At 47.1% G+C, this 24,577-nt stretch overlaps 2 protein-coding genes across 2 annotated transcripts in view; one reads left to right on the top strand and one right to left on the bottom strand.

The window, feature by feature from the left end:
* Positions 1-16,602, bottom strand: part of LOC135522061 (adhesion G protein-coupled receptor B1-like) — a 73,783-nt gene extending 57,181 nt beyond the window's left edge. The window contains exon 1 of the mRNA XM_064947977.1: positions 15,670-16,602. Coding sequence (XP_064804049.1) covers positions 15,670-16,435 — 766 coding nt within the window. The 5' untranslated portion in view covers positions 16,436-16,602. The remainder of the gene's footprint in view (positions 1-15,669) is intronic.
* Positions 16,603-22,267: 5,665 nt separating this feature from the next.
* LOC135523034 (uncharacterized) lies at positions 22,268-23,869 on the top strand. Its single transcript, XM_064949756.1, has one exon. The coding sequence runs from the start codon at positions 22,268-22,270 to the stop codon at positions 23,867-23,869; it is 1,602 nt and encodes a 533-aa protein (XP_064805828.1).
* Positions 23,870-24,577: the final 708 nt, after the last annotated feature.

Raw genomic sequence — 24,577 nt, forward strand, 5'->3', positions numbered from 1 at the left:
GCAGCAGCTGAATGGTCTTCTTCTTTTAGCCTGCATCCCAAATGGTACCCTATTCCCTATATAGTGCATTGGGCCCTGATCAAAAGTAATGCACTATATAGGGGATAGTGTAGCATTTGGGACACCGCCTGTGTGTTTTCTCTATGTCCTATAGTTCATGAATGTTTAATGGGGCAGACAGATGCCTTTCAGCTCCCACAGGCCCCCACAAATATGTATTAATCTGCATGAATAGAACATGATGCTGGATGACGTCCAGACACACACAGTTTTAATTACTCGCAAATCAGTTTCCTCAGGGCAACCGGTGGGGTGGGGTGAGAAGGAAGGGAGGGCCTTGAAGTGCTCAGAGCACTTGAACCAGTTAATTGAGTGGAGAAGGATATATATATATATATGGCATTGGGAGGAGTGGGTGCAAAAGCATTTCTGATGCTTTTCTCTCATTCACTCTCTCTTATATATATATTTATATCCCCCTTTATCCCCCTTTCTATCAAAGGTCTCACTTTTGACTGATATCAACTTTTTATAGAGAGAGAAAGAGAGAGAGAGAGAGAGAGAGAGAGAGAGAGAGAGAGAGAGAGAGAGAGAGAGAGAGAGAGAGAGGGAGTGAGTGAGAGAAAAGCATCAGAAATGTGTCATTAAAATGCTTTACACCCAGGTAATCCAAGGTGTAAAGGAATTCCATACGTACAATCTAAGGACAGAGAATAATCCTTTTCAATGGAAAAAAGCCTCAATATTGTTTCTGAATTTAGCTGTTGATGCACCACTGAGCACAGTCAATACCCATTTGTTTTCTCCAGGATGACCGACTGAGGCCAGATTGTTTACTTGTGACTGTGAAATGGATTTGTTTAAGTTTCTGTGACCTGAGTCCATCTCCATCAACCAATCCCAGGCAGCACTAACAGTAAACCACCAAAACATCCAATGGGAGAACAATAAATAACCCTGCTGAATAGCACCACACCACAACAACCTATCCACCAGTCAGAGCAAAGTCAAGCACCCCCCCAAACAATGACAAGTACAGTACCTCCCCCTCATACACACACTCAATTTTAAATGCACACTAAAAAGCCCCTCCACCCACTCCACCCAATGCCATTTTAAATGGATGCTTTGTGGCACATTGACTGCTCCTAGGGGCAAATGAAGAGGGTGAAATTATAGCAAAATAACCTTCAGCTCCTTTTCCCCATGAATCATTTTGGGCTTTTTAGGATGAAAGGCTTCAGCTTATGAATACAGAGAGAATGAGAGAGTGCTGTTTCCGTGGAGGGAAGTGTGTCTGTCAAATAAACGTTTTGGAGAGAGAAAGAGAGAGAGGGGGTAGAGAGAGAGAGTAAGAGAAAAAAAGCTCAATTTGCAGATAAGATTATCTCAGAGAAACAACAGAAGAGTATGAACTTTTGTTGTCCAATAATCCCAGTCAGGCAGGTGGAAGAGGACGGGAGAGAATCATGCAGAGTTTTCTTCCTCTGTCCTCAAGGACATTTCATTATGTTCTCAATAATACAGTGGACTTCAATTGTTGGGCTTTACAGCACAGCTCAGCACAGCCTAACCCAGCCCCGTGTATCTAAACCCATTACAGTCTCAGTCACTCCTTCATCACACCAAAACGTCCTCCTCTTTCCTCCCTACTCCCTCTCCGCCTCTGTCCTCCCTCTCTCTTATTGTCTGTTCTTATGTGCTCCCTCTACATATCTCCAAATCTCATACTGTACTTTCTCCTCCCCATATCTCTCAAGCACACATGCATACTCATTAAAATATATGTAGTACAGTTCTAAGTGTGCGTACTGTACGTGTATTTGTGTCCGTGTGCATGCATGGGTGTCCATCTTTCGTAGTTAACTTCTTCTGAAGTCACCTTCCCCTCCCATTTGGAGTTGTAACGGCTGCACTGGCATCTCCATTACATATCAGGTTCCTGCTCCAACTGAAATCATCAATACCAGGCAAACTCTCCAACCCCCCGGAAAATCACCCCTCTACAATCAATACAGCTAATGTAACCCTATCTTAAAAGAGAGAGAGAGAGAGAGAGAGAGAGAGAGAGAGAGAGAGAGAGAGAGGAGAGAGAGAACGAAGGGGCAAAGACTGCATAATAAATAAAACTGATAGTTGTCTATCTATGCATGAGTATAATAATGATGGTATGAGTTTCCCTGAATTTATATAGGCTTGTGAGTATTATGTGTACATGTCTGTGTGGCTGCATGTGTGTGCATGTGCGTGTGTGTGTGTGTGTGTGTGTGTGTATATGGCTGCGCGTGTGTGTGTGTGTGGCTGCGCGTGTGTGGCTGCGAGTGTATGTGTGTGTGTGCGTACAAGTCTTGTGTGATTAGTGTCTGGGCTGAGTGGCTGTATGGTTGAGCTCTATCAAACGGCTAGTGCTGACACCCAGAGGACATAAGCAGTCAACTGCAGGCTAGAGATAACAGAGAGAGAGAGAGAGAGAGAGAGAGAGAGAGAGAGAGAGAGAGAGAGAGAGAGAGAGAGAGACAGAGAGACAGAGAGAGAGGGGGAAGGAGAGATAGAGATAAGGAAGGAGAGAGGGTGGCAGGGGTTGAGGAAAAAGGAAAGTGACAGAGAGATAAGGAGGGAGAGAGGGGGGATATGCCATATGAAAGTTCATGTGTAAAGTTTGCTAGATGTTCTACATTATCTTTGTACGCACATGAGAGCCCACATCATTGAACATTAATACATTAAAACCTCTTGAAGCTAAGGGGCAGAATTTTCACTAGCGTGCCCAATTTCAACTTCCTACTACTCATGCCAAAAATATAAGATATGCATATTATTCATAGATTTGGATAGAAAACACTCTGAAGTTTCTAAAACTGTTTGAATCATGTTTGTGAGTATAACAGAACGTATGTAGCAGGCAAAACCCCAAGGACTAACTGTTCAGATTTTTTTCTCCCTCTATGTTCCCTGAATTGTCCTTGCCATGGGATATTTCAAAGGAACCTATTTTCAGTTCCTACCGCTTCCACTGGATGTCACCAGTCTTTGGAATTTGGTTGAGGTTAATCCTTTGTGCAATGAAGAAATAGGCCAACTCGGAACTGGGGACACTTTTGTGAGTTGCGCAAGATGTGAAAAGCAGCGCTAGTTTGTTTTCTTTCCTGTATTGAATACAGATTGCTCCGTCTACAATTTGATCGATTATTAACGTTTAAAAATACCTAAAGTTTTATTACAAAAGTAGTTTGAAATATTTTGGCAAAGTTTATAGGCAACTTTTGAAATATTTTGTAGTGGCGTTGCGTTTTTGTAAGCTGTTTTTTTTCTGGATCAAACGCGCTTTATAAATGGACATTTTGGAATTAATCGAACAAAAGAACCAATTGTGATGTTTATGGGACATATTGGAATGCCAACAAAAGAAGCTCGTCAAAGGTAATGCATGTTTTATATTTTATTTCAGCGTTTTGTGTAGCGCCTGCAGGGTTGAAATATGCTAGCTCCTTTGTTTACTGCTGGTGCAGATGGTGCAGGCTATCAGATAATTGCTTCTTATGCTTTTGCCGAAAAGCATTTTAAATATGACATGTTGGCTGGATTCACAACGAGTGTAGCTTTAATTGAGTATCTTGAATGTGTTATTTAATGAAAGTTTTAATTTTATACAATTTTATTTGAATCTGGCAATTGGCCAGTTGAGACATTTGCGTCCCGCCTATCCCTAAGAGGTTTTAAGAGATAGACAGCGGGAACAACCCGTGTATTTTCCTTTAAAAAAGTAATTACCCGACCACATGTAAATAACACACTTTTCTCATCAATTAAGTAAAGGTCAATGATACTTCACAATATTACAAGTTGTCATTCTCTGTCGTTCTCGCTCTCTCCTCCCTCTCTCTCTCTCGTCTTTTCTTCTTCTCTATATCTCTCTCTTTCTCTTTCCATTTTTCCTACCCTCTCCTTCACCCTCTCTCCATCCCTTTTTCTCTCGCTCTCTCATTCCCTCTCCATTTGTTTGTGTTCATTCAGACAGTGCTATAGGCTGCATCCAGCAGGTATAATCCAGTGCCGACAGTCAGTCATTCAGTATCCTGCTCTGGATAAATATTTGAACAGCAGCACTCACACAATCCCATCCTATCGATCCCTCTCCCTCCCTCCTCTCTCTCTGGGTCCAGGAAGCTTAATCTCAGGTGTCCTCCCAGAACTATATCAACAGCCCTACATGGTCTATGGTGACATTACTGCCTATTCCCTCTAACCCCATCTAAAATTCTTAGTCTTCAGTTCCAACTTCAAACCTCCCAGCACAACATCAACACCCTTACCAGTTTGGTGGTGACATTATACTCCATGCACTTCAGTTCCCATTGTCAACCCTCTGGTGTCAGTACCCCCTACCCTATCTAACCCCCTATCCTTCAGTTCCCATCCTCAACCCTCTGGTGTCAGTACCCCCTACCCTATCTAACCCCCTATCCTTCAGTTCCCATCCTCAACCCTCTGGTGTCAGTACCCCCTACCCTATTTAACCCCCTATCCATTAGGTTCCATCCTCAACCCCCTGGTGTCATTACCCCCTACCCTATCTAACCCCCTATCCATTAGGTTCCATCCTCAACCCTCTGGTGTCATTGCCCCCTACCCTATCTAACCCCCTATCCATTAGGTTCCATCCTCAGCCCTCTGGTGTCATTACCCCCTACCCTATCTAACCCCCTATGCTTCAGTTTCCATCCTCAACCTCCTGGTGTCATTACCCCCTAACCTATCTATCCCCCTATCCTTCAGTTTCCATCCTCATCCCTCTGGTGTCATTGCCCCCTACCCTATCTAACCCCCTATCCATTAGGTTCCATCCTCAACCCCCTGGTGTCATTACCCCCTACTCTATCTAACCCCCTATCCATTAGGTTCCATCCTCAACCCCCCGGTGTCATTACCCCCTACTCTATCTAACCCCCTATCCTTCAGTTTCCATCCTCAACCACCTGGTGTCATTACCCCCTACCCTATCTACTCCCCTATCCTCCAGTTTCCATCCTCAACCTCCTGGTGTCATTACCCCCTACCCTATCTAACCCCCTATCCTTCAGTTTCCATCCTCAACCCTCTGGTGTCATTACCCCCTACCCTATCTAACCCCCTATCCTCCAGTTTCCATCCTCAACCACCTGGTGTCATTACCCCCTACCCTATCTAACCCCCTATCCATTAGGTTCCATCCTCAACCCTCTGGTGTCAATGCCCCCTACCCTATCTAACCCCATATCCATTAGGTTCCATCCTCATCCCCCTGGTGTCATTACCCCCTACCCTGTCTAACCCCCTATCCATTAGGTCCCATCCTCAACCCTCTGATGTCATTATCCCCTACCCTATCTAACCCCCTATCCTTCAGTTTCCATCCTCAACCCCCTGGTATCATTACCCCCTACCCTATCTAACCCCCTATCCTCCAGTTTCCATCCTCAACCACCTGGTGTCATTACCCCCTACCCTATCTAACCCCCTATCCATTAGGTTCCATCCTCAACCCTCTGGTGTCAATGCCCCCTACCCTATCTAACCCCATATCCATTAGGTTCCATCCTCAACCCCCTGGTGTCATTACCCCCTACCCTGTCTAACCCCCTATCCATTAGGTCCCATCCTCAACCCTCTGATGTCATTATCCCCTACCCTATCTAACCCCCTATCCTTCAGTTTCCATCCTCAACCCCCTGGTATCATTACCCCCTACCCTATCTAACCCCTATCCTCCAGTTTCCATCCTCAACCACCTGGTGTCATTACCCCCTACCCTATCTAACCCCCTATCCTTCAGTTTCCATCCTCAACCTCCTGGTGTCATTACCCCCTACCCTATCTAACCCCCTATCCTTCAGTTTCCATCCTCAACCCCCTGGTGTCATTACCCCCTACCCTATCTAACCCCCTATCCATTAGGTTCCATCCTCAACCCTCTGGTGTCAATGCCCCCTACCCTATCTAACCCCCTATCCATTAGGTTCCATCCTCAACCCCCTGGTGTCATTACCCCCTACCCTGTCTAACCCCCTATCCATTAGGTCCCATCCTCAACCCTCTGATGTCATTATCCCCTACCCTATCTAACCCCCTATCCTTCAGTTTCCATCCTCAACCCCCTGGTGTCATTACCCCTACCCTATCTAACCCCCTATCCATTAGGTCCCATCCTCAACCCTCTGATGTCATTATCCCCTACCCCATCTAACCCCCTATCCATCAGTTCCAGCTGCCAACCTTAACCCCTACCAGGTCAATGGTGGCATTAACCCCCTGTCCCCGCTAACCCTCATGTGCTTCTGTTCCAACTTACTTAGTCCTATACCCTGACAACTCTAACCAACATACTGTAGTAAACAACCACGTTTGGAATCACTTTTCTGTTCAGGAAAGGAATTAAAATTCATATTCAACAATGGAAAAATCCTAATTGAAAACAATTATTTATTTTCATTTTCAAATTGGAATTTGAATTCATTTCCTGAATAATTCACTGAATATAAATGGAATTTACCCCAACATATGCCCCTCCATGCCACACCCTGACAGTTACCAGCTCCAACATCTACAACACAAAACAGAACCTCCTCTAACCATCAATGTAACACATCCCTTTAAACCACGACATCCCTTTAAACCACACAATCCCTTTAAACCACAACATCCCTTTAATCAACATTCCTTTAACATAACCTGTGAGCCCAGCTCCAGCCTCATCCTTCCCATTAGTCCGGCTGAATGGACCTATTGTCTATAAAGACTTATCAGGTGGAGTGGCTGTATGCTCTCAGGTGCAGGTCAGTCAGGCAGACATTTCAATTCGGAAGATGGATGCTTCACTTCAGAGGGTGTGATAAGAAAAAGCTCAAAAGGTCCTTTGACTGGTAGGGATCAAATGGAGGCTATTCTACTTTCTCTATCAGACAGACAGGGAGACAGGGAGACGGAGAGAGAGGGAGTTGGAGAAGTAACAAGGCTTTTCTTATTTTCTCCAGACACATCCATCTTCAAGCAGAAACACCTGCTCTGATAAGGGGCTAGCAAATTGTTGTGGGTGAAAATATAGGAGCACGAATACGCAAGGACACACACACGCATGCACACAGACACACACACACACACACACATGCACATACGTACATGCACGCACACACCCACAGACCTGTTTGTCTGTTAAAAATAAACACTTTAGTTTTGAAAACAATACATTTTCTTTAGTTCTGAATTCATCCAGACGACGTTTGTTTTCATCTTGTTTGTGTCTGAGATGAGAAATGTTGGAAAGCGAGAAAAGCAGCAGATGATTTGACCTTAACTCAATAAGAGAGAAACAGTTTGACTCCAGCTGGAGGTTGTTTACAGGTTGTTACTTACAAGCCGTCCTCGATGTACAGGGTGTCAGGCTAATGTGTTCCTATGGTTACGGCCAGGGCCTCTGTATCTATTTCCTCCATGGTGAGTAAATTGCCCACCCCCTCACCTCCCTCCATTTCCCTCCTGGGCAGTGTGTGTGTGTGTGTGTGTGTGTGTGTGTGTGTGTGTGTGTGTGTGTGTGTGTGTGTGTGTGTGTGTGTGTGTGTGTGTGTGTGTGTGTGTGTGTGTGTGTGTGTGTGTGTGTGTGAGAGTGTGTGTGGGTGTGTGCTTGTGCATGTGTGTATGTGTCGTGTGCAGAGTTAGAGGGACTTAAAACAATCCCCACCACTGAAATCCTCTTTCCTCCTCCTCTTCTCCTCATCCTCCTCCGGTCTCTCTAACTCGTTCTGGAGCCCACCAGGTACCTCTTCTAATGAAAGTGTCACTGTCGTCATTCTCCCTCCTACTGTCTCACAGTCACCAACCAAGGACATTACAACACACTGCTTCATTTACATGTAAGAAATGGTTGCTTATTTAAAAAACCAAGGACATTACAATACACTGCTTCATTTACATAGTCTAAAGGAATGGTTACCGATTTAAAACCAAGAACAGCTACTACTGGACCCCTGCCCTGTAGGACGTGTAGAGAGTGAGAGAAACACACACACATACACACGTACAAATGCACACACACATACACACACACTCCTAGCACAGAGTGCACTGTGGTAGATTCTCACCACGCTCTGTAATACTCTCATACATCTGAAGCCCTTCTCTCCCCACACAGCGTGGGATGGCATTGTGACTCACAGAGAAAGAGAGGGACAGAGGGATAGAGAAAGCGAAGGAGGAGGTGGATGTGGAGGGAAGGGGGGTCAGGGCAAACCTCAGGTCCCATCTCCCCCTGCCTGAGTGGCGGGCTGGAGAGAGGGGGCCCTGGAGCATGTGTGTGTGTGTGTGTGGTTGTGGGTTTGTGTGTGGGTCTGCTGTGGTTTGAAAGAGCACACGTGACATGTCTGTGCTAATGAGCTCTTCTCCTGGGCCTGCCAGGCTCTGACCAGACAGAGTGTGTGCGTGTGTGTGTGTGTGTGTGTGTGTGTATGTGCATTTGTGTGTGCGTGTGTGTGTGTGCGTGTGTGTGTAGGAGGCCCAGCATACCACCCCTGCGTGTCATTCCTGGGTATATCACCAACGAGGAGAGAGAAAAAAAGCTAGTACATCCCACTGAGCTGCTGCCTCATCCTTAACAAGGGCACAGAGACAAATACTCTCACACACAAACACACACACGCACTAGCACACTCTCTTAGCAGACACACATAGGCACCCAGGCGTACACACACAAACCTTTATGAAGACACACATTGAGAGACAAAGGCACACACACACACAATGACATTTTGCAGTGCCTTTGGCGCACGGCGGCAGTAAACTGTACACTGCTGCCTGATCAGAGGACATTCATCTTCATTCTCCCTCTCATCAAATCTGAAGAAGGACGGAGAGCCTCAGAATGAATGCTTTAGGGAGAGAACACACACACACACACACACACACACATGCCCATACATACACACATACACACCCACACAGAGAGACACAGACCAACAGCACTGACAGGAAACCAATGAAATGAAGAAAGTGAAAGATTACAGATCAGGAAGAATTTCCAAGAGTGTGAAGTAGAGAGAGATAGAGAGAGAGAGAGAGAGAGAAGGAGATAGAGAGAGAAGGAGATAGAGAGGGAGAGAGAAGGAGATAGAGAGGGAGAGAGAGAGAGAAGGAGATAGAGAGGGAGAGAAAGGCAGAGGTGTGACAGAGTGAAAGACAGGGAGAGAGAGAGAGGTGCATCGACTGCGAGCAGTGGCGAGCTGCATGTCAGAGCAACAAGGAATTCCTGGAGCAGTGCAATAGGTTGCACGCACACACACATGCACACAGACACATATGCACACACACGCACACATGCACACAGACACGCACGCACACATGCACACACGCACACATGCACACAGACACACATGCACACACACGCACACATGCACACAGACACACACACACACAGTCCAATACTAACCATTAACCACACAGTTACACAAGTAACAATTACGCACAGTAACTATGCAGACAGGCACACACACGTCCGTATGCTCGCCAGACAAAAACTGGATCTTCACACATTAAAGCACATTAAAGCACCAATCAGCAAAAGAAACAATAACAAAGCCACCTCCCTGCCCCTGTTTCGGTGAAAAGCTGAGGGTTGGGCCTGGACAAATGTAACCACTCTCAAATAGACAGTGCTATGGATGCAAGGACTGACCATCCATTATATCAACATTAATAGTTTAACCATGTTTTAAGTCTATACAGTGTGTGTTTACATTTACTCTGTTTACAAATATTGGAATAAAACAAGCTTGTATTTTGGGGTTCTGATGGGGTACAACAGTTGAACTAAGCTCATGAGGCATTTATAAGTTATATTATTGAATAATCAGTGGGTACAGATCATTCATGTATCATTAAATGAATGTAGCAACTGCTGTTGCTTAATTAAAATATGCATTTTTAATAAAGCCTTAGAGGGACCTGAGATAGTGGATCTGTTGGCAGGGAACTGTGAGAGGAGAGGAGAGGAGAGGAGAGGAGAGGAGAGGAGAGGAGAGGAGAGGAGAGGAGAGGAGAGGAGAGGAGAGGAGAGGAGAGGAGAGGAGAGGAGAGGAGAGGGACACCATCCATCAACATGTTCACTAGAACAACTACTCAGACAAGAGGGAGAGATAGGAAGAAAGGAAGATTAATTTTGAAAATATGTGTTTCAATGAAGGTATATTTTAAAAAGGGCTTCCACACTTGGACTTGAGTATAGAACAGCAGGGGTCTATAAGATATGACAACAGTAGATTTCCTATACAAGACGGTCACACTCTCTCTGCAGAGTTAGCTATGGTACTTGTCCACTCCACAGTCTGGCCTGCTCCAACCCACACAGACACCCGGTTAACACTAGGCTACACATCACACACACACACACACTAGGCTACATATCACACACACACACACACACACACACACACACACACACACACACACACACACACACACACACACACACACACACACACACACACACACACACACACACACACACACACACACACACACACACACAACACACACACACACACACACATACACACACATAAGCTCCCACAGCTAACCTTGTGGAGACACAATTCAGTCCCATATAAAATCATATTTTCCCTAACCCCTAAACCTAACCCTAACCTGTACTCTTACCCTAACCCTAACCTTAACCCTAACTCTAAACTTATCCCAAAAACCTAACCCTAACCCTAAACCTAACCCAAGCTCCTGATCCTAACCCTAAAACTAAACCTAGCTCCCAATCCTAACCCTAAACCTAACCCTAGCTCCTAACCCTAAAACTAACCCTAGCTCCTATCTCTAACCCTTAACGTAAATCGAACCCTAACACTAATTCTAACCTTAACCCAAAAACTAACCCTAACCCTAAACTTAACCATAGCCTCTATCTCTAACCCTTAATGTAATTCTAACCCTAAACTAACCCTAGTTCCTAACCCTAACCCTAAAACTAACCCTAGCTCCTATCCCTAAAACTACCCCTAGTTCCTATCTCTAACCCGTAACATAATTCTAACCCTGACACTAATTCTAACCTTGTCCTTTAACCTACTAAAAATAGCATTAACCTTGAGGGGAGTAACAAAATGTCCACAGTTGGTCAAATGTTTGTGTGTTTACTATTCTTGTGGGGACTTCTGGTCCCACAAGGATAGTTAAACACGTCCACACACACAGGCACCACAATCTTCAGCTTGTCTCTCAGCACTCTGTCAGCCACCCACTCTCTGTCACGAGGGACCAGTGTGTGCAACTATCTGCCCAACAAGAGCGAGAGTTTTTCTGTGGGGAGAGAGGTAGTGGAGTGTGTGTGGGAAGAGGTATTCATGCTTTACACTTGCTATAGGACTCTCCTCCCCTCTCCTCTGGGAGCAGTGGTTTGATATCCCTTAGTTTAGCAACCTCACAGCCAAGCTGTGTGGGGGGTGGTGTGTGTGTGTGTGTGTGTGTGTGTGTGTGTGTGTGTGTGTGTGTGTGTGTGTGTGTGTGTGTGTGTGTGTGTGTGTGTGTGTGTGTGTGTGTGTGTGTGTGTGTGTGTGTGTGTGTGTGTGTGTGTGTGCGTGCTGTCCTCTCCGGGACATAAACTGCGACACACATTCATCTTACTTAACGTCAGCATTCTGATAACATCTGACCACCATAAAGAAAAGTGCAAGTCATGAATACATTTTTCTCCTCTCTCTCTTTTCCCATCTCCTCCATCCTTTCCAGTCCCCTTGAACTAGTCTTACTCCCCGCTTCTCATTCTCATTTTTGTCAATTTTCTGTCTTTCTCCCATCTTCTCATTATCTCCATCTCACGTCCCCACACCAATCTTTCCCTCTTCTCCATCTCTCTTTGTTTCTCTCCTTGTCTCTCAAATCCCCCCTTTAATTTGTCACTGCCTCCCCTACTGTCTCCTGTTGAGTGAGAAATTAATCCTCTCCTGCTCCATGTTGTCTTCCCACCATGCAACACACACACACACACACACACACACACACACACACACACACACACACACACACACACACACACACACACACACACACACACACACACACACACACACACACACACACACACAGCATTCAAATTAAAGTCGACTTCCTTCTCTTCCGCTATGCTACCAGTGTTGGCCTGCTCTCCAACTGCCTGACCTCTAACTGACTAGTCCAGCCATCTGCTCTCCATGGGAACGGGATAGATGTGTGGAAGTGACGTCTCTCCTCTCCTTTCCATAGAGAGAGACACAGAGAGAGATGGAGGGAAGACGGAAGGTGAGATAGACAGGGATCCATTAATAGTGTGCTGAGTGAGGCCTCAGAGACAGACAGGGCCATGAAGGCCTCTGTCTCAACTGCTCACTTCCCAAACCCTTCAACAGTCATCTCATCTCATGTTCCTCTCCGCTCATCGCTCCTCTCCTCCTCAGCACAGCAAGCCTGTCAGGCTCCCAGCCCATTCCCACACAGAATCCATTATCCTTTCTTCTCTCTATTCATCCTCAACTAACCTACCCATCCATCCATCGACTGTCTCCCCATGGTCAGTGGGGGTTCAATTGCCACTCAGAGAGGTGTAGGAATATCATCAAAGTTCACTTTGACCTCAGAGCCCTGCTATTCTGAAAGAGAGAAAGAGAGACTGAGATAGATACATAAATAGATAAAGAAAGAAAGAAAGAAAGAAAGAAAGAGTATGAAGATAATAATAATATGAAGAATCCACCTCTTTCTAGATGTACCCAGCCAAGTCTGTGTTGTATGTACCTCCAGACCACACCCATGATCTGAATTACATAAGAAGGATAACTAGCCTAGTGTGGAACTGAGAGGAGAGGAGAGGAGAGGAGAGGAGAGGAGAGGAGAGGAGAGGAGAGGAGAGGAGAGGAGAGGAGAGGAGAGGAGAGGAGAGGAGAGGAGAGGAGAGGAGAGGAGAGGAGAGGAGGGCCTTGGTGACAGTGAACATTAGCTGCAGAGAGAGAAGAGGAGATAGGGGTAGAAGATGCCATGAGATACTACCCACAACATCAGCTCTGCTTGACTGGCTGCTAGACTGAGTCTCCTCCATCAGCCTGGAATCAGCCTATAGGCCTGGGAGGGGGAGGGAGGGAGAGATTGAGGGAGGGATCGGGAGGGAGAGGTTTGACCAGAGGCCAAAGTGATAGAGAAGAGAGAGAGAGGAAGGATGGATGGATGAAGGGGAAGATGGAGGGAAGAGATGCGGAGGGAGGGAGAGGGCTGGGTGCTCTGAGAAGAAGAGACTAGGGTTGTGATGACACCAGTATCATGATATTTTTTTCCATGGCAAAAATGTAAACACGAAGCAGACCTAACTCTTTAGTCATTTAAAAACCTGCTGTATGTACAATATAGTGTGCTATACCTTGGAGAATAAATGCATGTGACGCTGGATGACAACACAATGTTGTTTGTTTCCAACATTAGGGCTGTTTTCCTTAAGAAGTGAAATCTGCTTTGTGTTTTTTTTGTTTTTTTTGCCATCATACTAATGTATTGCGATACTGGTGTTAGGTTCTTATTTTTCAGAGTAAATAACTCAAGGACACTAGAGAAGCTTTAACCAAGTTTAATTCTTCCCAAAGGTTCTGTACCATTGTAATTCAGACAACCCAACATTTCTCCCATCACAGATATGCACATCCCACTTAAGACACTCCACTTTCTCTCCAATCCTTACATTTTATGGTTCCACAGGAAGAGGGAGTAAACCCTTATTACTCCCTTCAGGGGATCTGACCTCACCTCCTGACCTCAACCCCTCTTTCGCCTAATCCATAGATGTCCATCTGTCTCCCTAAAGCAATCCTTTGATCTCCTCCCATCCACCCAGCACATTCCTCAGCCACTCTGTCTTTCTACAGATCTCACTTCTTAATATACTATGCGTCTGATCTATCATGTCTTTAATATCTCAATGTTCAAAATGTCGAATCCAACACTGGCATCGTCCCGGCCCTAGAAGAGACCAGAGGCTGATAAGAGGAGAGTGAGAGGAGAAGAGAAAGATGGATGGAGAAGGAGAAGAGGGGGGTGGGGAGAGTAATGGTTCAACCCGATGGCAGGCAGTAGCCCTAGCCTGTCTGTCAGGTCCAGGCTTGGGGAGGAGAGCCAGGATCACACAGCATCATCACACATCTAACCAACTACAGACCCTTAACCTTATCCAAGCCCCTATAGTCGCTCTCCTGTGCATCACCCTCTGCTCAGAGCAGCCATACACAGAGATCCAGCGAGCTACAGTCCCTATAATATAAAGTTCATCTCCTGTGTACCGCCCTCACACACACACACACTCCCCCCCACTCTGAGCTGCCATTACAGCCATATTACACATTCCTCATCCAGTCCCAGTCCCATCCAGTCCCCCCTCCTCCATCTCTCTGCCCATCCTACCTCCATCTCCCTCCTGTATCCCATATCACACCCAGATCCTCCTCCCCAGTCCCAGCCTCCCTTCTCTGTCCATCCAGCCCCCTCTCTCCATCTCTCCCTGCCCATCTCTACCTCCCTCCATCTCCCTCCTGCAGCAATCCCATATCACCCACCCATCCAGTTCCCCCTCTCTCCATCTCTCCCTGATCTCTCCTCCCTCCAGTCCCAGCCTCCTCCCCAGTCCCAGCCTCCCTTCTCTGTCCATCCAGTTCCCCCTCTCTCCATCTCTCCCTGCCCATCTCTACCTCCCTCCATCTCCTCCTGCAGCCATCTCCTCCTCCCCAGTCCCAGCCTCCCTCCATCCAGTCTCCTCCATCCTCCCTGCCCATCTCTACCTCCCTCCATCTCCCTCCTGCAGCTATCCCATATCACACCCAGATCCTCCTCCCCAGTCCCAGCCTCCCTTCTCTGTCCATCCAGTTCCCCCTCTCTCCATCTCTCCCTGCCCATCTCTACCTCCCTCCATCTCCCTCCTGCAGCTATCCCATATCACACCCAGATCCTCCTCCCCAGTCCCAGCCTCCCCATTCTCTGTCCATCCAGTCCCCCACCCAGATCTCCCATCTCTCCCCATCCAGCCCATCTCTACCTCCCTCCATCTCCCTCCTGCAGCTATCCCATATCACACCCAGATCCTCCTCCCCAGTCTCAGCCTCCCTCAGGCCGATCCAGTGTCTCTCTCCCCAACCACAGAGGGACAGGACACGGCGCCTTCCTGCCAAGGTCATTCAGCTCAGAACCCATCAGCTGAAACCCTAAACCATCTCTGTTCTGTCTCTGAGCTACTGTCATTCTACTGATCTTTCACAGCCTTTCTGCTTTCTGTGACCTAGCCAGAGCACTCTACTGGATGCTGCATAGTCATTTGAACAATAATTGCATCAAATTGTCCGGAAATAATCAGGAGGTGGCTATGTCAATTACTTGTCTTTCCTTTTAAATAACTGTTTCATTGTATTGTGACAGGTTAGAGTACGAGGCTCCCTACACATTCATGGATGGACCTGGACCACAGAGGCCCCCCCATTAAACATGAAATGGCATGCTATACAGACAAGATGACCAAGTGAGCCACAAGCCTCGCCTCCAAGCTCTCCTCCAATAGACAAAACGGCATCACAAGTTGGCCAAAACAATTTCCAAAAATGCCCATAACTAAAACCAGAGAACTATTCCACTCACCGTTGCTGTCAGTATCACTCTTCTCATTGGAGCTGGGTAGGCAGTTCTCCAGGTAGAACCCGTTCCTGTAGCATCCATCCCCCTCGCTGAGCTGTGGAGGAGGAGGAGGCTCCCAGCACTGGCAGGGGGTCTGCATGATGCCACAGGGCCTGCTAGAGGTGCTGGATGCCAGGCAGTCCTCCAGCCACTGGCACAGCATTTGACACGCTGCCATGCTGGGGTTACGCTTCCCCACCACCAGGTACTCTGTCTTCAATTCCCCATCTTCGCTAGCGTTAGGGGTGGTGACCTCCATGCCGGCCCGTGGCGGCCCTTTCCTCATTTGTAGGAACTGTTTCCCAGCCTCCAGAAAGGCCACAGGGGATGAAGAGTCACACAGCTTGACCACCTCGTCGAAGCTCTCCATGCCCAGGTAGGTGCGGGTGGTCTCCAGAAACGAGTCAAACTGGAATGTGCGGAGCTGCCTGGGAATGCAGTCCGTTGTGGAGGTAGGTTTGGTTACCTTGATAAAGATGGTGTAGCGGCGCGGGTCGGGGTTCTGCAGGGTCCAGGAGCAGGGTGCCGTGGGGAAAGTGGAGGAGGACAGGAAGTGGCCGAAGAATCGGCTCTGAACCAGAGTGGAGCAGGTGTCTGACTCAGGCCCTGAGGGAGCAGCGGGGCACTGACTAAACAGTTGTAACAGCAGGAAAAGCAGCAACGATGATGGCATGGGGACTTGGGGGTTCACCAGGTGCCCAGATAAGGAGGGGGAAAGAGTGGTCTTCATGGTTACCAAATGAATTAAAAGACCAGAGGGGGTTTGTTGGAACCTCTGGTTTTTTGTAACCTCTTGTTGATCTGTCTTTCTGTCTCACTGATTTTCTGGCAACCAGGTGGGACCTTCAATTGGAAGAGGAGGAGGAGGAAAAGGAGGAAGGAAGAGGAGGAGGAGGAGGAGGAGGAGGAGGAGGAGGAAGGGAGGAGGAGGAGAAAGAGGAAGATTGCACTCAGAGGTCCAGTGATCTGTCCATGATTGTGTGTCAGTCGATCCAGACGTTCAGGAGAACCTGGAGAGAAAGTGATAAGAGAGATATTTTGACCTGAGAGGACACATCACTATAACAGCAAATACACTAGTAAATCAAGAAGATAAGAGATGAGCTATTTCCATTATACTCTCACCACCAGTCTCAGTTTGTGCATCGCTGGTCAGAGGCTGGTCATCTCCATTACAACCCAGATACATACAGTGTCATCAAAAAGAAGTCACATCCTTGAACTTTTTCCACATTTTGTTGTGTTTCAGCCTGAATTTAAAATGGGTGAAATGCATCTTATAATACCTCATAACATCAAAGTTGAATTTTGATTTTCAACATTTTTACAAATGAGTCAATGAAAAGCTTAAATAAGTACTCAACCCCTTTGTTACGGCCTGAATAAGTTCAGGAACTAGACATTTGCTTACAGAGTCTCATAAGTCGCATGGACAATAGTATTGCATGTGCATTTTGAATGACTACGTCATCTCTGTACCCCACACATACAATTATTTGTAAGCTCCCTCAGCTGAGCAGTGAATTTCAAACACAGATTCAACCATAAAGATCAGGTAGGTTTTACAATGCCTCGCAAGGAAGGGCACATATTGATAGATAGGTTAAAAAAAAGCAGACATTGAATATCCCTTTGAGCATCGTTACGTTATTAATTACACTATGGATGGTGTATCAACACACCCAGAGTCACTATAAAGATACAGACTTCCTTCCTGACTCAGTAAACAGAGATGAAAGAAACCACTCAGGGATTTCAACATGAGGCCAATGGTGACTTTAAAACAGTTACAGAGTTTAATGGCTGTGATAGGAGAAAACTGAAGATGGATCAACAACATTGTAGTTACTCCACATTACTAACCTAAATGACAGAGTGAAAAGAAGGAAGCCTGTACAGAATTTAAAAAATCCAAAACATGCATCCGGTTTGCAACAAGGGACAAAATACAACTGCAAAACGTGGCAAACCAATTAACTTCTTGTCCTGAATACAAAGTGTTATATTTGGGGCAAATTACTGAGTACCACTGTTCATATTTACAAGCATAGTGGGGGCTGCATCATGTTATGGGTATGCATGTTAATGACTGGGAAGTTGTTCAGGACAAAAATTAACAGAATGGAGCTAAGCACAGGCAAAATCATTGAGGAAAACCTGGTTCAGTCTGCTTTCCACCAGATAATGGGAGATTAATTAACCTTTCAGCAGAACAATAACCTAATAAACAAGGCCAAATCTACACTAGAGTTACTTACCAATAAGACAGTGAATGCTCCTGAGGCGCAGAGTTACAGTTTAGAAAGTCTATGGCAAGACTTGAAAATGGCTGTATGGCAATGATCAACAACCAATTTGACAGAGCTGGAAGAATTTTGAAAACAAAAATGGGCAAATATTGTACAATCCAGGTGTGCAAAGCTCTTAGATATTTACCCAGAAAGACTCTGTAATTACTGCCAAAGGTGAATCTAACATGTATTGACACAGGGCTGTGAATACTTATGTAAATGAGATGTCTCTTTATTTAATTTCCAATAAATTTGCTACCATTTCTATAAACATGTTTTCACATTGTCATGATGGGGTATTGTGTGTAGATGTGTGAGAAAATATCAGCTTAATCCATTTAAAATTCTGTCTGTAAGACAGCAACATGTGGAAAAAGTCAAGGGGTGTGAATATCTTTGGAAGGCAAATAAATCATCTGACAGCAGAATATTGTTAGACACAGTCAGTGAGACTTGAGAAGAAAACCACATGTCCAGATCTCTGAAAATATGAAGTATGTGTAACCACCAGACAGAAGGATGATATTATATAGACCAAGCTTTGTTTTGGTTCATTAGGCAAGTTCAGAACGGTCCCTTCCTGAGAGACAATGGCTTGTTTAAGATGTCTCCTCTCATATTTGATCAGTGAGCACACTAATTTGTCCAATTATGCGGCTATTAACTACAAAAATATAAACACCTGCAGACATGCATTATCGCTGTGTCTTTGCTTTAGCTTGCCACTGTGTGATCAATAGCTTCGTTTGTTTATTAATTGTTAACACTAAAGCCATTAGGAGGGCTAAAAGTGAACAGGTCAATGACAATAAAACATGTTGTTGTTTAAACAGATTGTTGTCCTTCATGACAAACCATAATACTGAAATACAAACTATTTCATTCTAAAACAATTTTGGTGTGGAAAATTACTTCATGGTAGAACAGTTATTACTCCTATTATTATCACTTTGGATACCCCATGATGGAGCATTGGCTCTCTCAGACCTGTATGGATTTCAGATGGAGACAGCCAGGAGAGGGCATATAAAGCAGGCTTACTGGAGGAGTCAGGGACACCAGACACCACATCCAGGGTTTCACTGATCAATCAAGCTGATCCAAAAGCCTTGCTAATTGTTACCATCTCCCCTGAGATCAAATACAATACTAAGAAAAGTGCCATTGGATCCCTGTGTGGCAGTATGTTTTCTACTGTATGTCTAACAAAGCAAATGCAGCATATTGGGCAAAGTTTGGCATAGAACACTATGAATGCGACCTGTCTCACACTGAAATTTAAGCCCTGCATGCTCTCCCTTATTCACTGTCTGCTAAATGATGTGTCCAAACCTTGTTACTGATTTTAAACATGTGTTTGACTATGGAATTGTTAACAAGAGCCCCAGTCTTCTGTGTCATTCGAGTTAATGTCTTTTTCTTCAATTTGTGCATTTTGAGTGCTTCCATTGGGTTTGTTCGTTGGTGCTTGGCTCGTGCAGGTCCACGCTACATACGAAGCAGGTCTTTGTATGTAGCCTGTATCCCGAGGATGAGAAGAGAAGCGTGCACCCCTTTTCCCCAGGTTTCTGTCATTTTGTCAATTGATCACATTGTTTATTGAAAATGTATACTGGTTGAATTGAGAATGGTCTGTGAATAGTATTATGATGATCATAGTCTTCTTTTAGATGTTTCTAATGCCCTTAGGTTCGCAAAAGGGGGCTTCAACTACTTTGTTGGTCATGTGCACCCATGCTTGTTGTGGCAATGATTTTGTCCAGAGTAGCACTTGGCATTTCTACCTGAGGTGCGTTCAATTTGCTTCAACGTTTGCTATGTTGCATGACAGTTTTGAATGAACTACACGTTTTCCCAAAACAGTGCGCACCGTTCTTCAACAGTCTTTGAGGTACTTTTGCTCCCATTTGGTGGGTGTGGCAAGTTGTGGGCTGACAAATATAGGTGTGACCATCTGAAATCGTAAAACTCATGCAGTGTCACATGGATGATGCTAGAGAGACGAAGCAGGTACGGGGAGTCAGACATTTAATAAGGAACGGACATGGAACGAGACAGCAACAGCGTCAGCATACAAGGAAACAAAGACAAAAACAATCAATGCAGACGCAAGAGACAGAGCTGGGGAACTGACAAATATAGGGGAGGCAATAACAGGTGATGAGTGAGTCCAATATCACTGAAGCGCGTGACGAGGGAAGGCAGGTGTGCGTAATGGATGATAGCAGTGAGTGATGCAGGGCAATGGATGATAGGAGTGGGTGATGTACCACCCCCCACCCCCCACCCCCCTCTAGGGGCACCACCCGGCGTCCCACTTGGGCGAACCGGCCGAGACATGGGCGCTGAGCAAGCCAGTTGAGGTGTGGAAGCCCAACAAACCAGCAGGAGCGTGAGAGCCTGGCGAGCCGGGCTGAGGCATGGAAGCCCGACAAACCAGCAGGAGCGTGAGAGCCTGGCGAGCCGGGCTGAGCCATGGAAGCCCGACAAACCAGCAGGAGCGTGAGAGCCTGGCGAGCCGGGCTGAGCCATGGAAGCCCGACAAACCAGCAGGAGCGTGAGAGCCTGGCGAGCCGGGCTGAGGCATGGAAGCCCGACAAACCAGCAGGAGCGTGAGAGCCTGGCGAGCCGGGCTGAGGCATGGAAGCCCGACAATCCGGCTGAGGCAAGATGCCTGTCGATCCCGCTGCAGAGAGGGAGCCCGAAGATCTGGCGGAGTGTGATGTGGGATGAGAAGCTGCCGAGCCAACCGAGGCAAGGAAACCTCTTGAGCCAACCAGGGCGTGAAAGCCTGACGGGCTGGCTTAGGCACCCCCGTGCACCCGACGTGGGATGGTCCAGGTGAGTCCAATATCGCTGATGCGCGTGACGATGTAAGGCAGGTGTGTGTAATGGATGACAGGAGTGCGTGATGCAGGGCAGTGGGGCAACTCAAGCACCAGGAGAGGGGAAGAGCGGGAGCAGATGGGTAACTGCCCGCTGAACCACCATAAGCACAACGTTTTGGTCGTTCAGTACAGCACTGCTTCTGTTTCATTCAAAGTTGCACACTATTCTATCCGCTCGATGATGGCTGAGGGGAGGAAACCAAGTATTTGATGTGTTTAATACCATTCAAATGACTCCTTTCCAGCCATTATTATGAGTCGTCCTCCCCTCAGCAGCCTCCACTGGTTCTATTGTACTGAACACAACCCTGGCTTTGCCAGTATTTTGTAAGCTCTGAAAAGGAACATATTTGTTTGTGAGTAGGCTGTCTTTTCTTTCACAGTACCCATAGCCTGTTTCCCCAAATCCAGTTTTTGATTGAGTGCAGCTTGATTCATTTGTAGAAAACAAATGTTGGTTGTGTTTGTATTTCTTTGTGTCCAATTATAGTTTATTCCTACAACTGCTACCATTACCATTATCTTTTAAATAAATATATATATTTTTTACCATATACTTTTAAGACGGTAAGATATCTTTACCTTTTCAAAAACACAGGAAATGATTCCCGCAGATACTGTCCGTGTATATACTGTATGGGCTGTCCAGTCCTGAATATTTCCTCCATGGTTGTGGCTACAGGCCATCAACTCTTCTCCACCCCAATAGGATTTGAGGGCTAGCCTAGTGGAAATGTTCCTTATGAGCCATAAATAGCACACTAGTCCCTTTATCCATTTGACCAGGGCTCTATGAGACCAGAGCCCTATGGCTCAAAAATAGTCCACCATAAGGAATGTGGTGCCATTTGGGACTTGTGGTGCCGACTGGCCCCTGTGTCCCAAATGTGTAGCCTACACTAGAGAGATATGTGGCCAGGCGGGCCAGATCCTGGAAGAACATGTCTGGCACTAGTAGCGTCTGACTGTCAGGGCAGTGACATTGATTCACTAGCCCACCACTGGTACACAAGCACATACTCCAACTAGTTACTTTGGAGGAGGCAGGCTGATTCACAATATGGAACCACTCAAACAGCATTGTTGCTCTTACTCCGTTGAATGCAGTGTGTCTGTCTCCACTAGCAGTGAGGCTATGAGAACTGTCTGAATGAACACAGCAGAGCTTATTTCATTACCTTCTAACATCACCTCTGGTTCTAGTTCTGGAAGAAGGATGTCAGACATGATGTCAGACAAACTGGAATTTCATCCAGCTGGTAATCTCAACAAAAAAATATATGAATTCCTTGAAACATGAAACTACTGTACAAACTGACTGAAACTGAATCTGTCATCCAGCTGGTATGATCTCAACAAAAAAATATATGAATTCCTTGAAACATGAAACTACTGTACAAACTGACACCTATTGCATTCATGTACCCACCAGTCTCCACACCCCATGCATGTACCCACCAGTTCCCACACCCCATGCATGTACCCACCAGTCCCCACACCCCATGCATGTACCCACCAGTCCCCACACCCCATGCATATACCCACCAGTCCCCACACCCCATGCATATACCCACCAGTTCCCACACCCCATGCATGTACCCACCAGTTCCCACACCCCATGCATGTACCCACCAGTCCCCACACCCCATGCATATACCCACCAGTCCCCACACCCCATGCATGTACCCACCAGTCCCCACACCCCATGCATATACCCATGCATGTACCCACCAGTCCCCACACCCCATGCATATACCCACCAGTCCCCACACCCCATGCCCACACCCCATGCATGTACCCACCAGTTGCATGTACCCACACCCACCCCATGCATGTACCCACCAGTCCCCACACCCCATGCATACCCACCAGTCCCCACACCCCATGCATGTACCCACCAGTCCCCACATGCATGTACCCATGCATGTACCCACCAGTCCCCACACCCCATGCATGTACCCACCAGTCCCCACACCCCATGCATATACCCACCAGTCCCCACACCCCATGCATGTACCCACCCCACCCCATGTACCCACCAGTCCCCACACCCCATGTACCCACCAGTCCCCACACCCCATGCATGTACCCACCAGTCCCCACACCCCATGCATGTACCCACCAGTCCCCACACCCCATGCATATACCCACCAGTCCCCACACCCCATGCATATACCCACCAGTCCCCACACCCCATGCATGTACCCACCAGTTCCCACACCCCATGCATGTACCCACCAGTCCCCACACCCCATGCATATACCCACCAGTCCCCACACCCCATGCATATACCCACCAGTCCACCAGTTACCCACACCCCATGCATGTACCCACCAGTCCCCACACCCCATGCATGTACCCACCAGTCCCCACACCCCATGCATGTACCCACCAGTCCCCACACCCCATGCATATACCCACCAGTCCCCACACCCCATGCATGTACCCACCAGTCCCCACACCCCATCCCCACACCCCATGCATGTACCCACCAGTCCCCACACCCCATGCATATACCCACCAGTCCCCACACCCCATGCATGTACCCACCAGTTCCCCACACCCCATGCATGTACCCACCAGTGTCCCACAGTTCCCCATGCATGTATCCACCAGTCCCCACACCCCATGCATCCCACCAGTCCCCACACCCATGCATGTACCCACCAGTCCCCACACCCCATGCATGTACCCACCAGTTCCCACATGCATGTACCCACCAGTTCCCACACCCCATGCATGTACCCACCAGTCCCCACACCCATATACCCACCAGTCCCCACACCCCATGCATGTACCCACCAGTCCCCACACCCCATGCATGTACCCACCAGTCCCCACACCCCATGCATGTACCCACCAGTCCCCACACCCCATGCATGTACCCACCAGTCCCCACACCCCATGCATGTACCCACCAGTCCCCACACCCCATGCATGTACCCACCAGTCCCCACACCCCTTGCGCACACTTGGGTCTTCTGAGCATATAATTTTGATCCTGGGTAGGGAAACATTGGAGCAGTACATTTAGTGGGTTGCACTCTCTTGAATCAGCACACATGCTCCCTTCCTGCCCTGTTTAAACACTCCTCCGACCTAGAGTAACCTTCAGTCCAAGGTGTCCAGGGAGCAGGATTTAGCAGCGTTTTACCAGACGAACCTGACACTAATGAAATGGATGCGACGTACAGGAACAGTACAGGAGCAAGAAAGAACTGCTGGTCTCTTTATCAACGTCTCCAACTCATCTATCCATCCATCCATCCATCACACACACACACACACACACGCACGCACGCACGCACGCACGCACGCACACACACACACACACACACACACACACACACACACGCACGCACGCACGCACGCACACACACACACACACACACACACACGCACGCACGCACACACACACACACACACACGCACACACGCACGCACGCACGCACGCACACACACACACACGCACACACGCACACACGCACACACGCACGCACGCACACACACACACACATGTACACGTATACACACACATGCACACTACCACAGCATGCACTGGGAGCACTACCTGTGCTGCCTCCCAGTGCTCCTCTTACTACCCCCTTCTTTACTGATTGTGTGTTTGAGAAGGCAGCAGACAGACGTACAGCGGGCTATTAACACACAATCTATTCCACAGGAATGGGGAAC

The sequence above is a fragment of the Oncorhynchus masou genome, chromosome 30, assembly GCF_036934945.1.
Source record: "Oncorhynchus masou masou isolate Uvic2021 chromosome 30, UVic_Omas_1.1, whole genome shotgun sequence".
Lineage (NCBI taxonomy): Eukaryota > Metazoa > Chordata > Actinopteri > Salmoniformes > Salmonidae > Oncorhynchus > Oncorhynchus masou.